At 45.6% G+C, this 23,718-nt stretch overlaps 1 protein-coding gene across 1 annotated transcript in view; it reads left to right on the top strand.

The window, feature by feature from the left end:
- GABRP (gamma-aminobutyric acid type A receptor subunit pi) overlaps positions 1-23,718 on the top strand; it is a 262,987-nt gene that overhangs the window by 117,851 nt on the left and 121,418 nt on the right. The window contains exon 5 of the mRNA XM_073649199.1: positions 21,229-21,366. Within this exon, the coding sequence (XP_073505300.1) occupies positions 21,229-21,366 (138 nt within the window). The remainder of the gene's footprint in view (positions 1-21,228; positions 21,367-23,718) is intronic.

Below are 23,718 nucleotides of genomic sequence, written 5' to 3'. Positions count from 1 at the left end.
ATTGTGACATTTGTACTGTAGATCAGCCTGGAAGTGGGAAATGCACTGCAGCAAATTTTGTTTTTGTTTTTTTTTTGTTTGTTTTTTTAAAACGTTAAAAGTTAATTCAGAGTGTCATTTATTATTAAACCCCTCAAACCACAAGAATTCTGTTTGGTCCCCCAAAAGTATTAAGAAGTAGTTCAGGCACCAAGAATAATGAGCTTCACATGTGTGGATTAAAGATCTCTTTTGCCAGCCTTTTCTGACTATTTAAGACCCTCCCCAAACTTGTGAACAGCACTCAGACATGGTCAACATGGGAAAGACAAAGGAGCATTCCAAGGCCATCAGAGACAAGATCGTGGAGGGTCACAAGGCTGGCAAGGGGTACAAAACTCTTTCCAAGGAGTTGGGCCTACCTGTCTCCACTGTTGGGAGCATCATCCGTAAGTGGAAGGCTTATGGAACTACTGTTAGCCTTCCACGGCCAGGACAGCCTTTGAAAGTGTCCTCCCGTGCCGAGGCCAGGCTTGTCCGAAGAGTCAAGGCTAACCCAAGGACAACAAGGAAGGAGCTCCGGGAAGATCTCATGGCAGTGGGGACATTGGTTTCAGTCAATACCATAAGTAACGTACTCCACCGCAATGGTCTCCGTTCCAGACGAGCCCGTAAGGTACCTTTACTTTCAAAGCGTCATGTCAAGGCTCGTCTACAGTTTGCTCATGATCACTTGGAGGACTCTGAGACAGACTGGTTCAAGGTTCTATGGTCTGATGAGACCAAAATCGAGATCTTTGGTGCCAACCACACACGTGACGTTTGGAGACTGGATGGCACTGCATACGACCCCAAGAATACCATCCCTACAGTCAAGCATGGTGGTGGCAGCATCATGCTGTGGGGCTGTTTCTCTGCCAAGGGGCCTGGCCATCTGGTCCGCATCCATGGGAAGATGGATAGCACGGCCTACCTGGAGATTTTGGTCAAGAACCTCCGCTCCTCCATCAAGGATCTTAAGATGGGTCGTAATTTCATCTTCCAACAAGACAACGACCCAAAGCACACAGCCAAGAAAACCAAGGCCTGGTTCAAGAGGGAAAAAGTCAAGGTGTTGGAGTGGCCTAGTCAGTCTCCTGACCTTAACCCAATTGAAAACTTGTGGAAGGAGCTCAAGAATAAAGTCCACATGAGACACCCAAAGAACCTAGATAACTTGGAGAAGATCTGCATGGAGGAGTGGGCCAAGATAACTCCACAGACCTGTGCCGGCCTGATCAGGTCTTATAAAAGACGATTATTAGCTGTAATTGCAAACAAGGGTTATTCCACAAAATATTAAACATAGGGGTTGTATAATAATTGACCCACACTTTTATGTTTAAAATTTAATAAAATTCAACTGAGCAACATAACTTTTTGGTTTGTAAGATTTATGCTTCTGTTCATAAAACCTACTCTCGTTTGCAGTTTGAAGGCTCTAACTTATTTGAATCTTATCAAACCAGCTAAATCTGCAGGGGATTGAATACTACTTGTAGGCACTGTATATACAGTACAGACCAAAACTTTGGACACACCTTCTCATTTAAAGATTTTTCTGTATTTTCATGACTATGAAAATTGTACATTCACACTGAAGGCTTCAAAACTATGAATTAACACATGTAGAATTATATACTTAACAAAAAAGTGTGAAACAACTGAAAATATGTCTTATGTTCTAGGTTCTTCAAAGTAGCCACCTTTTTCTTTGATGACTGCTTTGCACGCTCTTGGCATTCAAGAGGTAGTCACCGGAAATTGTTTTCACTTTACAGGTGTGCCATGGTAGGTTTAATAAGTGGGATTTATTGCCTTATAAATGGGGTTGGGACCATCAGTTGTGTCGTGCAGAAGTCAGGTGGATACACAGCTCATAGTCCTACTGAATAGACTGTTAGAATTTGTATTATGGCAAGAAAAAAGCAGCTAAGTAAAGAAAAACAAATGGCCATCATTACTTTAACAAAATGAAGGTCTGTCAGTCCGAAAAATTGGGCAAACTTTGAAAGTGTCCCCAAGTGCAGTTGCAAAAACCATCAAGCGCTACAAAGAAACTGGCTCACATGAGGACCGCCCCAGGAAAGGAAGACCAAGAGTCACCTCTGCTTTTGAGGATAAGTTTATCTGAGTCACCAGCCTCAGAAATCGCAGGTTAACAGCAGCTCAGATTAGAGACCAGGTCAATGCCACACAGAGTTCTAGCAGCAGACACATCTCTTCAACAACTGTTAAGAGGAGACTTTGTGCAGCAGGCCTTCATGGTAAAATAGCTGCTAGGAAACCACTGCTAAGGACAGGCAACAAGCAGAAGAGACTTGTTTGGGCTAAAGAACACAAGGAATGGACATTAGACCAGTGGAAATCTGTGCTTTGGTCTGATGAGTCCAAATTTGAGATCTTTGGTTCCAACCACCGTGTCTTTGTGCGACGCAGAAAAGGTGAACTATGGAGGGGGAGGTGTGATGATGTGGGGGTGCTTTGCTGGTGACACTGTTGGGGATTTATTCAAAATTGAAGGCATACTGAACCAGCATGGCTACCACAGCATCTTGCAGCGGCATGCTATTCCATCCGGTTTGCGTTTAGGTGGACCATCATTTATTTTTCAACAGGACAATGACCCAAAACACACCTCCAGGCTGTGTAAGGGCTGTGTGACCAAGAAGGAGAGTGATGGGGTGCTACGCCTCCACAGTCACCAGACCTGAACTCAATCGAGATGGTTTGGGGTGAGCTGGACCGCAGAGTGAAGGCAAAAGGGCCAACAAGTGCTAAGCATCTCTGGGAACTCCTTCAAGATTGTTGGAAGATCATTTCCGGTGACTACCTCTTGAAGCCCATCAAGAGAATGCCAAGAGTGTGCAAAGCAGTCTTCAAAGCAAAAGGTGGCTACTTTGAAGCACCTAGAATATAAGACATATTTTCAGTTGTTTCACACGTTTTCGTTAAGTTTATAATTCCACATGTGTTAATTCATAGTTTTGATGCCTTCAATGTGAATGTACAATTTTCATAGTCATGAAAATACAGAAAAATCTTTAAATGAGAAGATGTGTCCAAACTTTTGGTCTGTACTGTATATATATATATATATATATATATATATATATATATATATATATATATATATATATGTTTTGGAACAACTAGACTAACCGGATGTTCAATGGACACTCTTGCTATATGCACTACAGTCTGCCACACACACTGCCTGCCTAATTCCTGCTATCACCACTGATTATATGCAGCTGGATTAGTCCTCAGAAGGACTGTTAGCTCAGATGGATATTATAAATATATGTTGTGGAATACCTATACTAACTCTAAACAAGCAAATCTCTCCCTGACACAGCAGCGCCTCTCCCTACTCTGTCTGATTCCGGGGTAGACTGTGACAAGCATGGCGACGCCCGATCTTATATACAACTGATGATGCTGTGCGGCCAGCCAATCACTGTAAAGCCACAACCAACATACTGTTTTATGTTCTGCAACTTAAAACTAAGGATTAGGAGGGAAAAGCTGTCCTTGCACTGAGACTCAGCTTAACCCTACGCTGGGGTGGGTGCCCTATTCCTTATGAATAGCCCCACCAAAACTCCGGCACTGAACTCAAACGAAGACCTGTAGGACGGGGAAAGAGGTCCCTAAAAGATCTAAGGACTGGGAGGAAAAGCAGGAGACCTCCCAACAGAAAAGTTAGTTGCAGAAACGAAAATTAAAGGAAACAAATCTGGTGGAACAAGAAGTCCCAGGATAACAATAGACCAAAGCAAGAAAAACTAAACCAGGCTACTTAGCCAGAACACGAGCGTTACAACACTGATGTCCAGCAGGGAATGGGGGCCTGGTGCTGGGTAATAAAGAGTGCAAAGATCACGTGACCAAGAAACCCAGCACCATAGGAAAAGACTAGAAGCCAGCAAACCACAACAAGATGGCCGATAGTAAAGCAACATAGATTCTAACAGTACCTCCCCTTTTACAAGGATCCTCTAGGCCGAGCCTTACCAGGAAATCTCCTGTGAAAAGCCTTAATTAGCCTTGAGGCCGAGACGTCCTCGGCCTTCACCCAGGAATTATCCTCGGGGCCGAAACCTCTCCAGGTCACAAGATACTGTAATCTTCCCCTATGCCACCTGGAATCCAAAATGCGAGATATCTCAAATTCACCGTCCTCATCAACAGGAGGAACAGTAGGCTTTGCCTGCTTATCAGGCGTGTGCGTCTTCTTAAGTAACGACACATGAAACACAGAATTAATCCTCCTGACAAGGGAATGCCCAACCTCACAGCTGCCGAGTTGACAATCTGAACCACTTTGAAAGGACCCACAAATTTAGGCCCCAGTTTTTTAGAAGGAGTTTTCAGACGAAGATTCCTAGAGGACAACCAAACCATATCCCCAACACAAACAAGGAATCCTTTCTTTTTTTGTCAAAATACCTTTTTGATATCCTGTTGGCCTCTTTAAGATTCAGGCGTACACTGGTCCAAACCCTCTTCAAATCACCAGAAAAATTGTCCTTCTCCGGTACAGCAGCCCCAACTTTGGAAAATGGACCAAAATATGGATACCTGCCAGTACAACAAAAGAAAGGAGAACAACCAGCCGAGGAAGAAGTATGATTATTAAGGGCAAACTGCGCAAGTGGTAGAAATTCTGACCACATTTCCTCATTGTCCGCCACAAAACATCTCAAAAACTGCTCAACATCCTGGTTCTTCCTTTCAGTCTGTCCATTGGACTCTGGATGATACCCCGATGAGATTGACAAATGAATTTTCAATCTGTCACAAAAAGCATGCCAAAAGCAAGATGCAAACTGTGGTCCTCTATCGGAAACAATGTCCATGGGAACACCATGGAGCCTGACAATCTCCTTCACAAAAGCCTTAGCAAGAGCCTTGGCACAAGGTAACTTGTTGAACGGAACCAGATGACACATTTTACTAAACCGGTCTACAACAACCCAGATGACAGAAAAACCCTCCGATAAAGGCAGATCGGAGATAAAATCCATGGCAAGGTGTGTCCATGGCGAACTAGAAACTTCCAAGATGTAGAGCAACCCCACAGCCGGAGAGTGAGAGGCCTTCGACCTAGCGCGCACAGAACACTGACGCACCCACTAGATGACTTCCCTTTGCCACCCTGGCCACCAGAAACTCCGACCAATAGACTTCCTAGTTTCCGAAATCTCTCGGTGACCCGCCAAAAGAGACTCATGACATTCAACAAACAACGCTCTCCTCAAGGCTCTAGGCACAAATAATTTACCACACAGAGTGTTAGTTGGTGCCGCACTCTGAGCTCCTAGGATGCTATTCTCCAACTCAGAATCCAATGCGGCCACCACCACCCCTCTCAGCAAAATACACTCCTCCCTCTCAGCATTCACCACCGGAGAGAAACTACGAGACAAAGCGTCAGCCTTAACATTCTTTGTCCCCGGGACAAAGGTTAAGGAAAAATTGAACTGGGCATAAAACAGTGCCCACCTAGCATGACGGGCATTCAAACGTTTAGCTGCGTACAGATAAATCAAATTCTTATGATCAGTGAAAACCTGTATATGATATCGAGCCCCCTCCAAAAAATGTCGCCAATGCTCGAACGCGAGTTTAATAGCCAACAACTCACGATTCCCAACATCATAGTTGAGCTCTGTCTCAGAAATTTTTTTTTTGAAAAGAAAGCACAGGGATGCACCCCATCGTCACCCTCCTGGGACAGAACTGCCCCTACGCCTATAGATGAGGCATCCACCTCAAACAAAAATGGCTTTGTATCATCCATCTGGATAAGAACAGGAGCAGAGGGGAACCTCACCTTCAGATACTCAAAAGCTTCAATAGCCTCAGAGGACCATTGGACTGTATTAGCACCCTTCTTAGTGGGATCAGTAATGGGTTTAGCGATGACAGAGAAATTCTTTATGAATTTCCTGTAATAATTGGCAAACCCCAAAAACCTCTGTGCGGACTTCAAACCCTCAGGCCTCGGACACTCCAGCACAGCCTGAACTTTCACCGGGTCCATCTCAAAACCATCACAAGAGACAAAGTAACCCAAAAAAACTAATTTTCTGGACAGCAAACTGACACTTCTCCAATTTAGCAAAGAGTGTGTTATCTCTCAGAATCTGAAGAACTTTGCGGACTCTCTGCCAATGAGACTCAAGATCCGATGAATAAATCAAAATGTCATCCAGATAAACAATAACACTCCTACCGATCAAGGGTCTCAGAATGTCATTGATGAAATTTTGAAAAAATGCAGGGGCGTTAGTAAGCCCAAAAGGCATCACCAAACGCTCAAAATGTCCTTTCGGGGTGTTAAAAGCTGTCTTCCATTCATCTCCGTCCTTCACCCGCAGCAAATTATATGCCCCACGAAGGTCAATCTTAGAAAACCATTTATCTCCAGTCAATTGGTTAAACAAATCCGGAATAAGTGGTAAAGGGTAAGGATTGCGCACAGTTATTAATCTCCTGAAAATCCAGACATGGCCTAAGACCCCCATCCTTCTTTTTGACAAAAAAGAACCCAGCCGCCACAGGAGACTTAGAGGGTCTTATGTGACCTGCAGATAAACTAGTCTGAAGATACTCCTTCAAAGCCTCCCTCTCGGGAATTGTCAGATTAAACTACCGGCTCTTAGGGAGCTTAGCATCAGGGATGAAGTCAATAGCGCAATCGTAATCTCTATGAGGTGGTAAAGATTTCGACTCCACCTCTGAAAAAAAACCTCCAAAAATCCTGAATGGGTTCAGGTAACTCCCCATTCACAACAGACGCAATGTGAACATTACAACACTTACCATAACACTTATCATAACACCCCTGACCCCAGGATCTAATGGAACCAGACGACCAGTCCAGCAAAGGATTATGCAGTTTTAACCAGGCCAACCCTAGGACGACCCAGGAAGCCAACTTAGCAAGTACAAATAAGTCAATCTGCTCCTGATGTTCCATATTTACAGTAAGCGGAAACCCAGTGACCTTTCGAAGAATGCTCCCATGCTCAAGGGGAGTATTATCAATCGCCACCACAGGAAAAGGAGACGACCAAGGTTTAGAATCAAACTTATACTTTTCAAGAAATTGTTGATCAATCAAATTAAGTGCAGAACCACAATCCACCATAACCTGAAACTCAATCAAACGACCCTGACAGGTGGTATTACCAGGAAAAAACACCCCATCAGAACGTAAAAACGCAATGCGAACAGGAGTGTTATTTCTACTGACCATTTTATTTTCCTTAAGCGAATCTCACATTGCTTTAAAAAAGATCAGCCTTACCGCAATACAAGCAAAGTACCTCAGAGAACCTCCTGTCCCTCTCCCTGGAACGGGATGACATTGCCCTGACCTGCATAGGTTCCCCAGTGTCGGCAGGAATATCGTGAGAAACAGAATCCAACAATACAGGAAACTTCTCATTCTGTCTAGCCCTCAACCTTCTATCCACACTGATAGCTAACTGAATGGCAACTTGCAGAGTATCAGGTGCAGGGAATGCAATGAGCAAATCTTTAACCCTTTCACTCAAGCCTGCCAGAAACTGAAACTTGATTGCAGGGTCATTCCACCTGACCTCTGCAGACCATCATCTGAACAGGGTGCAATAACTCTCAGCATCAAGAGAACCCTGTTTGGGACTTCTGAACTCTGCCTCAGCTGATGCAACCCGATCAGGATCATCATATAGCAAACCCATGGCATTGAAAAATGCCTCCACAGACCTCAGACAAAGATCATCAGGAGACAAGGAAAACGCCCAGATTTGAGGTTCCTTATGCAATAGAAGGAAGGTGAGAGATCAGCCTTTAACTACACGGAGGGGAACTTGTTAATGATCTCAAGGCAGCTGGAACCACAGTCACCTAGAAAACCACTGGCAACACATTACGCCTTTAAAGGTTTAAAATCCTGCAGTGCCCACAAGGTCGCCCTGCTCATGAAGGCACATGTGGAAACATTATGTTTTGGGGGTGCTTCTCTGCTAAGGGCATAGGACTGCTTCACAGCATCAATGGGAGAATGGATGGAGCCATGTACCGTAAAATCCTGAGTGAGACCCTCCTTCCCTCTGCCAGGACATTAAAGATGGGTCGTGGCTGGGTCTTCCAGCAAGACAATGACCCAAAACATAGAGCCAAGGCAAAAAAGGAGTGGCTCAAAAAGAAGCACAGTGAGGTCATGGAGTGGCCTAACCAGTCTCCAGACCTTAATGTCATAGAAAACTTATGGAGGGAGTTGAAGCTCTGAGTTGCCAAGCGACAGTCTCAAAATCTAAATGATTTAGAGATGATCTGCAAAGAGGAGTGGACCAAAATTCCTCCAAACCTCATCATCAACTACAAAAAACATCTAACTGCTGTGCTTGCCAACAAACGTTTTGCCACCAAGTATTAAGTGTTGTTTGCCAGAGGGATCAAATACTTATTTCTGACTGCAAAATGCAACAAAAATTATCTAATTTATACAATGTGATTTTCTTGATTTTTTTGGGGATATTCTATCTCTCAATGTTAAAATTAACCGACCCTTAAAATTATAGACTGTTCATGTCTTTGTCAGTGGGCAAACTTACAAAAACAGCAAGGGATCAAATAATTATTTCCTTCACTGTATGTATATATATATATATATATATATATATATATATACAGTACAGACCAAAAGTTTGGACACACCTTCTCATTTAAAGATTTTTCTGTATTTTCTTGACTATGAAAATTGTACATTCACACTGAAGGCATCAAAACTATGAATTAACACATGTGGAATTATATACTTAACAAAAAAGTGTGAAACAACTGAAAATATGTCTTATATTCTAGGTTCTTCAAAGTAGCCACATTTTGCTTTGATGACTGCTTTGCACACTCTTGGCATTCTCTTGATGAGCTTCAAGAGGTAGTCACCGGAAATGGTCTTCCAATAATCTTGAAGGAGTTCCCAGAGATGCTTAGCACTTGTTGGCCCCTTTTCCTTCACTCTGCGGTTCAGCTCACCCCAAACCATCTCGATTAGGTTCAGGTCTGGTGACTGTGGAGGCCAGGTCATCTGGCGTAGCACCCCATCAATCTCCTTCTTGGTCAAATAGCCCTTACACAGCCTAGAGGTGTGTTTTGGGTCATTGACCTGTTGAAAAATAAATGATGGTCCAACTAAACGCAAACTGGATGGAATAGCATGCCGCTGCAAGATGCTGTGGTAGCCATGCTGGTTCAGTATGCCTTCAATTTTGAATAAATCCGCAACAGTGTCACCAGCAAAGCACCCCAACACCATCACACCTCCTCCTCCATGTTTCACGGTGGGAACCAGGCATGTAGAGTCCATCAGTTCACCTTTTCTGCGATGCACAAAGACACGGTGGTTGGAACCAAAGATCTCAAATTTGGACTCATCAGACCAAAGCACAGATTTCCACTGGTCTAATGTTCATTCCTTGTGCTCTTTAGCCCAATCAAGTCTCTTCTGCTTGTTGCCTGTCCTTAGCAGTGGTTTCCTAGCAGCTATTTTACCATGAAGGCCTGCTGCACAAAGTCTCCTCTTAACAGTTGTTGAAGAGATGTGTCTGCGGCTAGAACTCTGTGTGGCATTGACCTGGTCTCTAATCTGAGCTGCTGTTAACCTGCGATTTCTAAGGCTGGAGACTCGGATAAACTTATTCTCAGAAGCAGAGGTGACTCTTGGTCTTCCTTTCCTGTGGCGGTCCTCATGTGAGCCAGTTTCTTTGTAGCGCTTGATGGTTTTTGCAACTGCACTTGGGGACACTTTCAAAGTTTTCCCAATTTTTCGGACTGACTGACCTTCATCTCTTAAAGTAATGATGGCCACTCATTTTTCTTTACTTAGCTGCTTTTTTCTTGCCATAATACAATTCTAACAGCCTATTCAGTAGGACTATCAGCTGTGTATCTGTAGCACCCCGAGGACTCGGCTGCTACAGGGGTATTGCACCTCAAACCAGAGGTGTGGTATTCCACTCCCGGGTAAGGATGGAGTGTGGGACTGAGCTCAGATAGCTGCATGCACTACACTCACCCCATTTCCGGGGGACAGAACAACGGTACTCCCACCAAATAGTTGTGCAGGTACGACAGCGTCTGTCCCTGGCTGGAGTGGGGAGGGGGGAGGAACATCCCAGTAGTGTAGGGGCAGATAGGGGAGGGGCTCTGGGCATAGAGGTAGGAGCCCATTGGGTGCTAGTCACCTGGGCTCACACATAGAGGGAGTATATATGGTGGGCACCATCTAGAGACAGGGAGAGTGAGTTCTGAGGGAGAGTTCAGCCAGGAGGGCTGACAGGGAGCTGTGGCTCCGTCTGGGCCCAGCTCCAGGGCCAGGCCTGTAGTGGAGAGAAGGAGGAAGAGAGGCCCAGAGACACAGGACAAGAGGGAACCCTGAGATCCCAGAAGTAAATCAAAAGGGTGAAGGGTTGGCAGAAAAGGGTACCGGATCCCAAGCTGGTAGAGGCTAATCATCCTTAGCCAGGAACCGGAGGTCGTGGTCAAGCTTTGGCACGACCCTCACCACATCCACCAGGAAGGCATACCACGAATAGGGTCAGGAAAGCCAAGAAAGGTTTTGCCACCAAGAGGCCCGAGGGAGCCGGACAAAGGTGGGTCCCTGGTGGGGACGGCCAGTAGGAAGAAAGAGAGAGGGGAGCTCAGGACCACGCTCTGGAACTGCCCGGGAGTTGACCGAGTCCCGCACCTGGTCGACGCAGCACGGCTTGGGTGGTCACTCTTGGCCGAAGTGACCGGAGCAACACCTGTGAGTAAAAACCCTGAAACTGCATCACACGTCTCTGAGCTTCCTTGCCGCACCATCACTACCACCATCATTCACGTCTGCTGCCCTGAGGCCATACCCCTCCCATTGGGGGTTATACCATCTATGCTGCACAACCATATCACCGGCCTCAGCGGACTGTCCTGCAGCGGCAGCTCCATAGCTGCATTCAACGGGTGGCGTAGTCGTCCAACATCTACCATTAAAAACACTGCCGTCCAGCTTGACTCCCTGGGCACGGACCGGGTCACCGCCACGAGACTACTACTCCCATCGGATCCGGCTCCGGGTAAGCCCCCGTGCGCGCGATGCCGCGCGACGAAGGCCCAGGGGCGCGTCATATCCACCAGACTTCTGCACAACACAACTGATGGTCCCAATCCCATTTATAAGGCAAGAAATCCCACTTATTAAACCTGACAGGGCACACCTGTGAAGTGAAAACCATTTCCGGTGACTACCTCTTGAAGCTCATCAAGAGAATGCCAAGAGTGTGTGACGCGCCCCTGGGCCTGCTGTGTCGCGCAGCGTCTCGCGCACGGGGGCTTACCCGGAACCGGATCAGATGAGGGTTGTAGTCTCCGAGTGGCGGGGACCCGGTCCGTGCCCAGGGAGTCAGACTCAGTGTGTGGCAGTCTTGATAGATGTTATTTGAGTGTCGACTACGCCACCCGTTGATTTGCAGCTATGGAGCTGCCGCTGCAGGGCAGACCGCTGAGGCCGGTGTAGAATTGTGCAGCGTGATAGTATAACCCCCAACGAGAGGGGTATGGCCTCAGGGCAGCCGACGTGGAAGATGGGGGTAGCAGGAACCACTCAGAGACGGTGCGGTGTAATTCAGGGTCTTTACTGGTAACAACGATAGACCCTCCCGGAGTACTTGCTAGCGAACGGGGCCTGGTCAGTCCTTGAGCAGATGGGATCTCCCCTGGCCAGGCGGAGTTGTAGGCCTCCCAAACTGACTGTACTCTTCTGGCTACCTTGCTAGAAGCGGATATAAGTAGCCCACGTCCCTGAGTGTACCGTGTGGTGCTCACCCGTATGGCCGGTGACTTGGGGCCTTCTATTGACTTCCGCTCCATGATGGCGGTGCTGGTCCCACACGTGTGACTGTGCCTTCGGGTTTCTGGGCCTGAGGACCTGAAATCCCCTGCCGGTCGGCTTCTGCTGCTGGGTAAGAGTTAGTCCCCACAGCCTCGGACGCCGGGTCCGGTAAGAAAGCTTCTCAGTCAGGGCGAGCTCTGCAGCTGCCAGCCCCTGACTCGTAGTAGTATTGCTCCCACTGAGCTCCTGCTGTTTCTTCCTATGACTGTTTCTTGTCTCTACTCTCCTTGACTCCTAACCCTGCTTCAGCCCCGGGTTTATATAGGGGAAGTTCTTCCCCTCCCAAGACTGGGCAGGAGGTGTGGCATGCACAGGATCCCTGACCAAAGGACCTCCCACCTGCTCTCAGACGTAATATCTCTATCACTGTGGCAACCAGACCCCTGGGGTGTCACATGTGCAAAGCAGTCATCAAAGCAAAAGGTGGCTACTTTGAAGAACCTAGAATATAAGACATATTTTCAGTTGTTTCACACTTTTTTGTTAAGTATATAATTCCACATGTGTTAATTCATAGTTTTGATGCCTTCAGTGTGAATGTACAATTTTCATAGTCATGAAAATACATAAAAATCTTTAAATGAGAAGGTGTGTCCAAACTTTTGGTCTGTACTGTACATACACTAGCTATTGAACCCGTTCTATGCCTGTCGAGCTTTTTTATTTGTATATGATCCCCTATCCTGGTATATGCTCCACCATTCTGGTCCCCCATCCTGGTCTCCTATCCTTGTATATGGACATTGTGGTGTGTGCTCAGCGCATCTCTGTTTGGGATGTTGATGTGTCTTTCACCATCCTGGTATATGCTCCCCCCATCCTGGCATATACCCATCCATTTTGATATATATGTCCCCCCAACCTGATACATGTCCCCCCCTTCCTGTCCGAATCCTCTAAAGATTGCGCCTGCACAGTCTATAGAGGCTTCGAACAGAAGGACACATCACTGATTATATTATAGCTATACTATATTTATACACACAAATATATATATATATATATATGTATATATATATATATATATATATATATATATATATATATATATATATATATATATATATATATATATATATATATATATATAATATAATAGGAGATGTGTCCATCTTTCCGAAGCCTCTATAGACTGCACAAGCACAATGTACCTGCGCTGTCTGGCCCCAGTCTGAAGAACGCATCCAGCCTTTACAGGTGACAGGTAAGAGGATTGTGGCGCCGGAGATTGCGGTGTGCATAAGCACTGAATGCATACCGTGATCTCTGGTGCCATAAACACATACCTGACCGGGAGGAGTGTTGCCTCGGCGCCTCTTTTCAGGCCGAAGGCCGGGGAAGAAGTGTGGCATTGGAATCGGCGCATGCGCATAGCGCGCTCTCTGGCGCCACTTTAATGAATACACATTTGCAGTGTGTCTTCAACAAACTGGCGGCGGACAGCGTGTTGTGGGCACGAATGTACTCCGGCGCCATTTTGTTGAATACACTCTGCAAATGTGCCTTCACTAAAATGGTGCCGGATATTACGCTATGCAGTCACTGATTCTGGCGCTATTTTATTAAAATAACCAAGACGACGAGCTGCAGGTGAGCGATGGAAAGGTGACTAGGAATGTTTTTTTATTTAATTGATGGAGGATGGGGCAGAGCAAGAGAGGATGAGGGCAAAACAAAATAGGATGGGGGCAGTACAAATAGGACAGGGGCACAGGATGGGGGCAGCACAAAAGAGGATGGGGGGAGCAGGATGGGGCACAGGATGGGTGCAGTACAAAACAGGATGGAGGCACAGGATGGGGACAGCACAAAACAGGATGGGGGCATCACATAATAGGATGGAGGAGCACATAACAGGATGGGGGTGCTGGAAGGGAGAGCAGGATGGGGCAGCAAAAAACATGATTTGGACAACACAAAACAGGATGGGGGCAGCACAATACAGGATGGGGGTAGCACATAACAGAATGGGGGCAGCACATAACAGGATGGGGGCAGCCCATAACAGGATGGGAGAGCACATAACAGGATGGAAGAGCACATAACAGGATGGGGGAGCACATAACAGGATGGGGGCGCAGGGTGGGGGAAGCACATAACAGTATGGGGGCTCAGGATTGGGGAAGCACATACCAGGATGGGGGAGCATGGACCAGGATGGGGGAGCATGGACCAGGATGGTGGCAGCATATAACAGGATGGGGGAGCATGGACCAGGATGGTGTCAGCATATAACAGGATGGGGGAGCATATAACAGGATGGGGTCAGCACATAACAGGATGGAGTCAGCACATAACAGGATGGGGGCAGCACATAACAGGATGGGGGAGCATATATCAAGATGGGAGCACATAACAGGATGGGGGAGCATATAACAGGATGGGAGCACATAAGAGGATAGGGTCAGCACATAACAGGATGGGGGCACAGGATGGGGGCAGCACATAACAGAATGGCAGAGCAGGATGGGGGCGCAGGATGGGGGCAGCATATAACGGGATGGGAGCACATAACAGGATGGGGGAGCACATAAAAGGATGGGAGGGCAGGATGGGGAAGCACATAAGATGGGGGAGCAGGATGGAGGCAGAATATAACAGCATGGGGGAGCAGGATGGAGGCAGCACATAACAGGATGGGGGTGTAGGATGGGGGCAGCATATAACGGAATGGGAGCACATAACAGGATGGAGGAGCACATAACAGGATGGGGGAGAAGGATGGAGGCAACACATAGGATGGGGGCACAGGATGTGGGCATCACATGACAGGATGGGGGAGCAGGATGGGGGCGCAGGATGGAGGCAGCATAAAACAGGATGAGGGCATCACATCAAAGGATGGGGCAGCACATAACAGGATGGGGGCGCAGGATGGGGCAGCACATAACAGGATGGGGGAGCACATTACAGGATGGGGGAGCAGGATGGGGAAGCACATATCAGGATGAGGGAGCATATGCCAGGACGGGAGACCATATACCAATAAAAATGCATAGAACGGGTTCAATAGCTAGTGTATATATATACACTGCTCAAAAAAATAAAGTGAACACTTAAACAACAGAATATAACTCCAAGTAAATCAAACTTATGTGAAATCAAACTGTCCACTTAGGAAGCAACACTGATTGACAATCAATTTCACATGCAAATGGAATAGACAATAGATGGAAATTATTGGCAATTATCAAGACACACTCAATAAAGGAGTGGTTCTGCAGGTGGGGACCACAGACCACATCTCAGTACCAATGCTTTCTGTCTGATGTTTTGGTCACTTTTGAATGTTGGTTGTGCTTTCACACTCGTGGTAGCATGAGACGGACTCTACAACCTACAGAAGTTACTCAGGTAGTGCAGCTCATCCAGGATGGCACATCAATGCGAGCTGTGGCAAGAAGGTTTGCTGTGTATGTCAGCGTAGTGTCCAGAGGCTGGAGGTGCTACCAGGAGACAGGCCAGTACACCAGTGGATGTGGAGGGGGCCGTAGGAGGGCAACAACCCAGCAGCAGGACCGCTACCTCTGCCTTTGTGCAAGGAGGAACAGGAGGAGCACTGCCAGCGCCCTGCAAAATGACCTCCAGCAGGCCACAAAGGTGCATGCGTCTGCACAAACAGTTAGAAACAGACTCCATGAGGGTGGTATGAGGGCCAGACGTCCACAGATGAGGGTTGTGCTCACAGCCCAACACCGTGCAGGACACTTGGCATTTGCCACAAAACACCAGGATTACATAGTAACATAGTTTGTAAAGCCGAATAAAGACTTGCGTCCATCAAGTTCGACCTGTTAGTTCTGTAATTGCTAAAGTTGATCCAGAGGAGGGCAAAAACCCCAAATGATTTAGCCAATCTTCACCTGAGGAAAAATACCCTCCCGACTCTAAAACCAGCAGTCAGAATAAATCCCTGTATCAACCTACTATTTTATTTTATTTTTAAGTATACGCTGAAATCTGCCTGGTATCTAGAAATGCATCCAGTCCCCGCTTGAACTGGTGTAGTGAATCCGACATTACCGTCTCCTCACTCAGTGAATTCCATATTCTCACTGCTCTTACCGTAAAGAACCCCTTTCTATGCTGGTGCTGAAACCTTTTCTCTTCCAGTCTTAGTGAATGCCCTCTTGTTACCGTAATATCCCTCCTTTTGAACAAATCCCGGGCAAGATCTCTATACTGTCCCCTAACATATTTGTACACATTTATTATGTCCCCCCTCAACCTTCTCTTTTCCAGGCTAAATAGTCCTAGTTTTGCCAACCTCTCTGGGTATTGAAGTCCCTCCATTCCCTTTATTAATTTTGTTGCCCTCCTTTGTACCTTTTCAAGCTCATTTATATCCTTTCTATATATTGGGGCCCATAACTGAGCACAGTATTCCAAGTGTGGTCTGACCAGTGCTTTGTACAGTGGAAGAACAATGTTCTCATCCTTTGCAGCTATACCTCTTCTGATACATCCCGTTACCCTGTTTGCCCTTACAGCAGCGGCCTGACTTTGGGCACTCCAATTTAGTTTGCTATCAATCAAGATGCCCAAGTCCTTCTCCATCTCTGAATTCCCCAATGATTTCCCATTCAGTGAGTACTGGAGACTTCCATTTTTCCTTCCCATATGTATGACCTTACATTTCTCCTCGTTAAACCTCATTTGCCATTTAATGCTCCACCTACCCAGCTTATCCAAATCCCTCTGTAGGTCTGCACTGTCCTCTTTTGTATTAATTGTTTTACATAACTTTGTGTCATCTGCAAATATTGATATTTTACTATTTATCCCGTTGACTATGTCGTTAATAAAGATATTAAATAACATTGGGCCTAGTACAGACCCCTGTGGTACCCCACTAGTGACGCTTACCCAATCTGAGTATATTCCATTTATAACCAGCCTCTGCCTTCTATCCTTTAGCCAGTTAGCTACCCACTTGCAGACATTTTCCCCCAGCCCCATCATTCTCATTTTGTATACCAACCTATTATGTGGCACGCTATCGAACGCTTTTGAGAAGTCGAGATACACGACATCCACTGGTTCCCCCTGATCTACTCGAGAGCTCACCTCCTCGTAGAAGTCAATCAGGTTTGTTTGGCAGGAGCGATTCCTCATGAATCCATGTTGGTTCGGGATTAAAAGATTATTAGCATCAAGATGCTCCGTAATTGCCTCTTTAATGAAGCTTTCAAAAATTTTGCCCACAACGGACGTCAGACTCACCGGCCGATAGTTTCCGGCGTCACTTTTCGCTCCCTTTTTGAATATTGGCACTACATTCGCCTGTCGCCAATCAAGTGGTACAGACCCGGTCTCAACAGAGTCCTTAAATATAAGATATAACGGTCTGTCTATCACATTACTTAGTTCCCTTAGTACCCGTGGGAGTATGCCATCAGGTCCTGGTGATTTGTTTATTTTAATGTTACTGAGGTGTTTCTGTACCTCAACTTGGGTTAGATTTGTCATACTTAGTGGAGGATTAAGTTTGTCACTTCTCATTTCGCCTGTTAGTTCTATTTCCTTTGTGAAAGTTGTCGAAAAAAAATTATTTAATAGATTAGCTTTATCCTCATCTTTCTCTATGATTTTGCCTTCCTCACTTTTTATCGGTCCAATATTATCCGATTTAATCCTTTTACTATTTATATACGTAAAGAACAGTTTGGGATTTGATCTACTTTCCCTAACAATACGTTTCTCTGTTTCCTCCTTCGCTATTTTTATTTGTTTTTTACAGGTTCTCATTTTTTCCTTGTAACACATTAGTGCCTCCTTACTGTTTTCCTGTTTTAATCTCTTGAATGCCTCTTTTTTGCTATTTAACGCCCCTTTTACGTTCTTGTTCAACCATATTGGTTTCCTCTTATTTCTGGCCCTTTTATTCCCATACAGTATATACCTCTCGCACTGAGTATTCAGAATTCTTTTGAAGGTTTCCCATTTACTATTCGTATACCATTGATTAAGTACTTTGTCCCAGTCAATAAGTTGAAGGTTTTCTATCAGCTGATCAAACTTCGCCCTCCTAAAATTTAATGTTTTTGTTGTTCCCTTATTGATAACCCTACTGAAGGGCATTTTGAAGTCGATAATATTATGATCGCTATTACCTAGGTGCCCCCCTATCTGTACCTCAGTTATTCTATCAGGCCTATTAGTCAATATTAAGTCCAACACGACCTTCCCTCTCCTTGGTTCCTGCACTAGTTGGGAGAGATAATTATCCTTAATATTTGTCAAGAACCTTTTTCCTTTCTGAGATCTACAGGTTTCTGTTTCCCAGTCAATATCCGGGTAGTTGAAATCCCCCATTACAATCACTTCATTATGTTTTGCTACTTTGTCTATTTGTCCTAATAGCAGATTCTCATTCTCCTCTGTTATATTTGGTGGCTTATAGCAGACCCCCAGTAATATTTTATTATTATTTTTTGCCCCCTCTATCTCTTCCCACATGGACTCGACCCCCTCTTCTCCCTCTCCTATATCTTCCCTTAGTCTGGGTTTTAGACATGACTTTACATATAAGCAGACTCCTCCGCCTTTCCCCTGTTTCCGGTCCCTTCTAAATAAACTATAATCTAATAAATTTACCGCCCAGTCGTAGCTATCGTCTAGCCAAGTCTCTGTTATACCTACGATGTCATACCTCTCCTCCGATATAAGCGCCCGCAGCTCATCCGCCTTATTAGTCAGGCTTCTTGCGTTGGTCAGCATGCAAGATAAAACTTTGGGGTTATTTAGCATCCTATTCTTCTCTAACGATCTAACTGTACTATCTCCACACCCCTCTCCACCCTCATTATATTCACTTCTCCCCTTCCCCCTTGCTTGCCTCACATCCCACCTATTTCCTTGGTTCCCCCCCCCCCGTCTCTAGTTTAAAAACTCCTCCAACCTATTAGCCATCTTCTTCCCCAGCACCTCTGCACCCTCCCCATTGAGGTGCAGCCCGTCCCTACGGTAGAGCCTGTAGCCGACCGTGAAGTCGGCCCAGTTCTCCATGAACCCAAACCCTTCAGCCTTGCACCAACTCTTTAGCCACTTATTCACCTCCCTAACTTCCCGTTGGCGCTCCTGTGTGGCTCACGGGATTGGTAGTATTTCTGAGAAAACTACCTTGGAGGTCCTTGCCCTAAGCTTCCTACCTAGGTCCCTGAAATCATTTTTAAGGACCCTCCATCTACCACTCACTTTGTCATTGGTGCCGATGTGGACCATGACCGCTGGGTCTTCGCCAGCCCCACCCAGTAACCTGTCAACCCGATCCGCGATGTGCCGGACTCGAGCGCCAGGGAGGCAGCACACCGTTCGGCGATCCCGGTCTTTGTGACAGATTGCCCTGTCTGTCCCCCTAATAATAGAGTCACCCACTACCAGAACCTGTCTTGCCTGCCCTACACTTCCCCCCTCCCCCTCAATACTGGAGCATATGAGGGGGAGGGGGGAAGATTAGCAAAGCCGCCACTGGCACCCTGTGCTCTTCACAGATGAAAGCAGGTTCACACAGAGCACATGTGACAGACGTGACAGAGTCTGGAGACGCCATGGAGAGTGATCTGCAGCCTGCAACATACTTCAGCATGACCGGTTTGGTAGTGGGTCAGTAATGGTGTGGGGTGCCATTTCTTTGGAGGGCTGCACAGCCCTCCATGTGCTCGCCAGAGGTAGCCTGACTGCCATTAGGTACCGAGATGAGATCCTCAGACCTCTTGTGAGACCATATGCTGGTGCGGTTGGCCCTGGGTTCCTCCTAATCCAGGACAATGCCAGACCTCATGTGACTGGAGTGTGTCAGCAGTTCCTGCAAGATGAAGGCATTGAAGCTATGGACTGGCCTGCCTGTTCCCCTGACCTGAATCCGATTGAGCACATCTGGGACATCATGTCTCGCTCCATCCACCAACGTCACGTTGCACCACAGACTATCCAGCAGGTCTGGGAGGAGATCCCACAGGAGACCATCCGCAACCTCATCAGGAGCATGCCCAGGAGTTGTAGGGAGGTCATACAGGCACGTCGAGGCCACAAAATACTGAGCCTCATTTTGACTTGTTTTAAGGACATAACATCAAAGTTGGATCAGCCTGTAGTGTGTTTTTCCACTTTAATTTTGGGGGTGACTCCAAATCCAGGCCTCCATTGATTAATAAATTTGATTTTCATTGATGATTTCTGTGTGATTTTGTTGTCAGCACATTCAACTTTGTACAGAACAAAGTATTCAATGAGAATATTTAATTCATTCAGATCTAGAATGTGTTATATGAGTGTTCCCTTTATTTTTTTAAGTCACCCCCAAAATTAAAGTGGAAAAACGCCCCATCCTGGTATATATCCCCCATCCTTGTATATGCCCCCATGGTTGTATATGGCCCCTATATTGGTATATGCACCCCATCCTGGTATATATCCCCAATCCTTGTATATGCTCCCCATCCTGGTATATATCTCCTATCCTGGTATATACACCCAATCCTGGTATATGTCCCCCATCCTGCCTGCGCTGCTGTTGTTCAATACATAGAAAATAAAAAAAACAATAACTACTCCTACTCACTTTTCCCTCGCTCCCCTGCAGTGCATTTTTATCTTCAGAAGCCAGCAGCTGACTTCAGCGTCCAAGCGACGTGGTCGCATGATGTCATTGCCTTTTCCCAGTCATGTGCACCCTGACATCAGCTGCTGGCCTCTGATTGGCCAGCAGCATGTATTGCAGAGCACAGGCCCGGTAATTTGTGCACTGCAATACAGTGCAAATTTGCATACACAGTTTATTCAATAACATGGCACCTTGGTGTGGTATTGGCACGCACTGACTCTGGTGCCACACTGCGCAGGCACCAGAGGCTTCGGACAGAAGGACACATTCACTGTTATATATAAGATATGTGTGCATTCATAAACTACATAATCAATATCTGAGTATATTGTCCCCCCTAAGTAAATAAATCGCAGAGACTAACTATAATCAGGCTGTGAAGTACTCCAAACATGATCAACAACAAAACAAAACCAAAAACCAAAAGAGTGGCCATAAACCACCAATAAAATTAAAAAAATAGTTTATTGAGAAAAATTATATTAAAAGATAATTACCATTGAATACATTTGAGTCTAATAAAGGAGGAAAAAAGGTGGGGCACATCAGAAGATATATCCTATATATATGACATAAAAATGAAGTCCCAAAAGAAAGGAAAATGTGAAATGTGGGTAAATGGGTCAATCTTGAACTTGTAAATAACTTTTCTAAATCTATTTATATTTTTCCCTAGGGGGATATAACATTAAAGACCTTGTATATAAATGGATGAGAGGAAATAACTCAATTTATGGAATGAACACTTTGCAACTTGCACAATATACTGTTGAAAAATATTATACTGAAGTCACCATTGGAAAGGATGAAACTGGTAAAACCTTTCACTTTGCAAATTGAATAATTGTATACAGCATATTAACCTATCATTTATTTTTAGTGGATTGCATTCAATGGGGACGATTCATTAAGACTGGTATTACACACAGCAGTCTTAATGAAGAGCTCACTTGAGTACAAAGCACTAAATTCATTAAGATGCGCCATATTGAATTTGGCGCATCTTCTAGACGAATCGACGTCTTCGAATTGTGGTGCTGGAGAAGGATGTTATCAATATCATGGATGGCAAGAACAAATAAATACATTTTGGAACAAATCAAGCCACACATGTCACTCGAAGTAGGGACCATCAAGCTACAACTTGGTTGCTTTGGACACATCATACGTAAAGAGCAATCACTGGTGAAGGACATCATGGTCAAAAGAATTGACATGGAAAATATTAAAAATCTCTCTCTCCCTCCAAACCCCTCTTCCCCCCTTCCCTATACCATTTACAAAGTAGAAGAGCTAGCAATCTCAAAAAGCTGCTTCTATGCAAATGGCAGTGCAAACATGAAGTGGAAAACTCAATTATCCAGGCTAATTACCATACAAAATGGAGCTCCTAGTAAAGGAGACATGTGTGACGTATAGACATCTTTGAACATATGAGTGGGAGACTGAAGGACTTGTGTATCTGATTAAGTGGTAACGAGTATGCCACCTGAGAGAGATAGTCAACATCTCGTTAAGGCTTCAAAGGGAATCTTTCTCACTCCTTACAATAGCCAGGACTTACCAACTGCACATGAGGCAGACGCTTAAGCACTGAAATGAGATATGGAATATCGGAAGTTCTATAATTTTGATTGTGATGGGACACATATTTTTAACGGCGGGGTCAACTAATTAACAGTATGCATATTTTTCCGTATCTGTGAGCCCTGCCGGTGAGCTGTAGCGCAAGAGGGCAAACATAACAGACAGCAGTCATCTCATGTTTGGTCTCTAAAGAAAGGTAAAATCGCAATAAAAAATAGGGCATCACTTGTTAACTTCTGCAATCATCGAAAGAGATATCACCGAAATTAGAGATTTGATAAAACCATGAAGAGCAGAGACCAGCCCACGTGAGTGCGTGGGCAGGGCCCCCCTTTAGCATAAAAGATCAAGCCAAATATTGATCTTTGCTTATGCTGGGAGATACATATTTGTGTAAGCAGGGGTCACGTTCCATAACGGTCCATTGGAGTGCTTCCCTCCAGCTAAACTGCATTGTTTCTGAGATCAGTATAGTAAGTTTCTTCTAGTAATCCCTTTTATTTTGTGTAACTGTATATGCTGTATTGTTTTGTCCCCCTTTGTACACTGCTCAAAAAAATAAAGGGAACACTTAAACAACAGAATATAACTCCAAGTAAATCAAACTTCTGTGAAATCAAACTGTCCACTAAGGAAGCAACACTGATTGACAATCAATTTCACATGCTGTTGTGCAAATGGAAAAGACAATAGATGGAAATTATTGGAAAATATCAAGACACGCTCAATAAAGGAGTGGTTCTGCAGGTGGGGATCACAGACCACATCTCAGTACCAATGCTTTCTGTCTGATGTTTTGGTCGCTTTTGAATGTTGGTTGTGCTTTCACACTCGTGGTAGCATGAGACGGACTCTACAACCTACAGAAGTTGCTCAGGTAGTGCAGCTCATTCAGGATGGCACATCAATGCAAGCTGTGGCAAGAAGGTTTGCTGTGTATGTCAGCGTAGTGTCCAGAGGCTGGAGGTGCTACCAGGAGACAGGCCAGTACACCAGTGGATGTGGAGGGGGCTGTAGGAGGGCAACAACCCAGCAGCAGGACCGCTACCTCCACCTTTGTGCAAGGAGGAACAGGAGGAGCACTGCCAGAACCCTGCAAAATGACCTCCAGCAGGCCACAAATGTGCATGTGTCTGCACAAACAGTTAGAAACCAACTCCATGAGGGTGGTATGAGGGCCCGACGTCCGTGTAGGACGCTTGGCATTTGCCACAGAACACCAGGATTGGCAAAGTCGCATATGAGGGGGGAAGATTAGCAAAGCCGCCACTGGCACCCTGTGCTCTTCACAGATGAAAGCAGGTTCACACTGAGCACATGTGACAGACGTGACAGAGTCTGGAGACGCCATGGAGAGCGATCTGCTGCCTGCAACATCCTTCAGCATGACTGGTTTGGCAGTGGGTCAGTAATGGTGTGGGGTGGCATTTCTTTGGAGGGACGCACAGCCTTCCATGTGCTCGCCAGAGGTAGCCTGACTGCCATTAGGTACCGAGATGAGATCCTCAGACCCCTTGTGAGACCATATGCTAGTGCGGTTGGTCCTGGGTTCCTCCTAATGCAGGACAATGCCAGACCT

The sequence above is a fragment of the Phyllobates terribilis genome, unplaced genomic scaffold, assembly GCF_046119375.1.
Source record: "Phyllobates terribilis strain yellow unplaced genomic scaffold, ASM4611937v1 Scaffold_10__3_contigs__length_209671492, whole genome shotgun sequence".
In the NCBI taxonomy this organism is placed as follows: domain Eukaryota; kingdom Metazoa; phylum Chordata; class Amphibia; order Anura; family Dendrobatidae; genus Phyllobates; species Phyllobates terribilis.
Note: the sequence above shows the minus strand (reverse complement) of the source record. Positions and strands in the feature narration are given on the sequence as shown.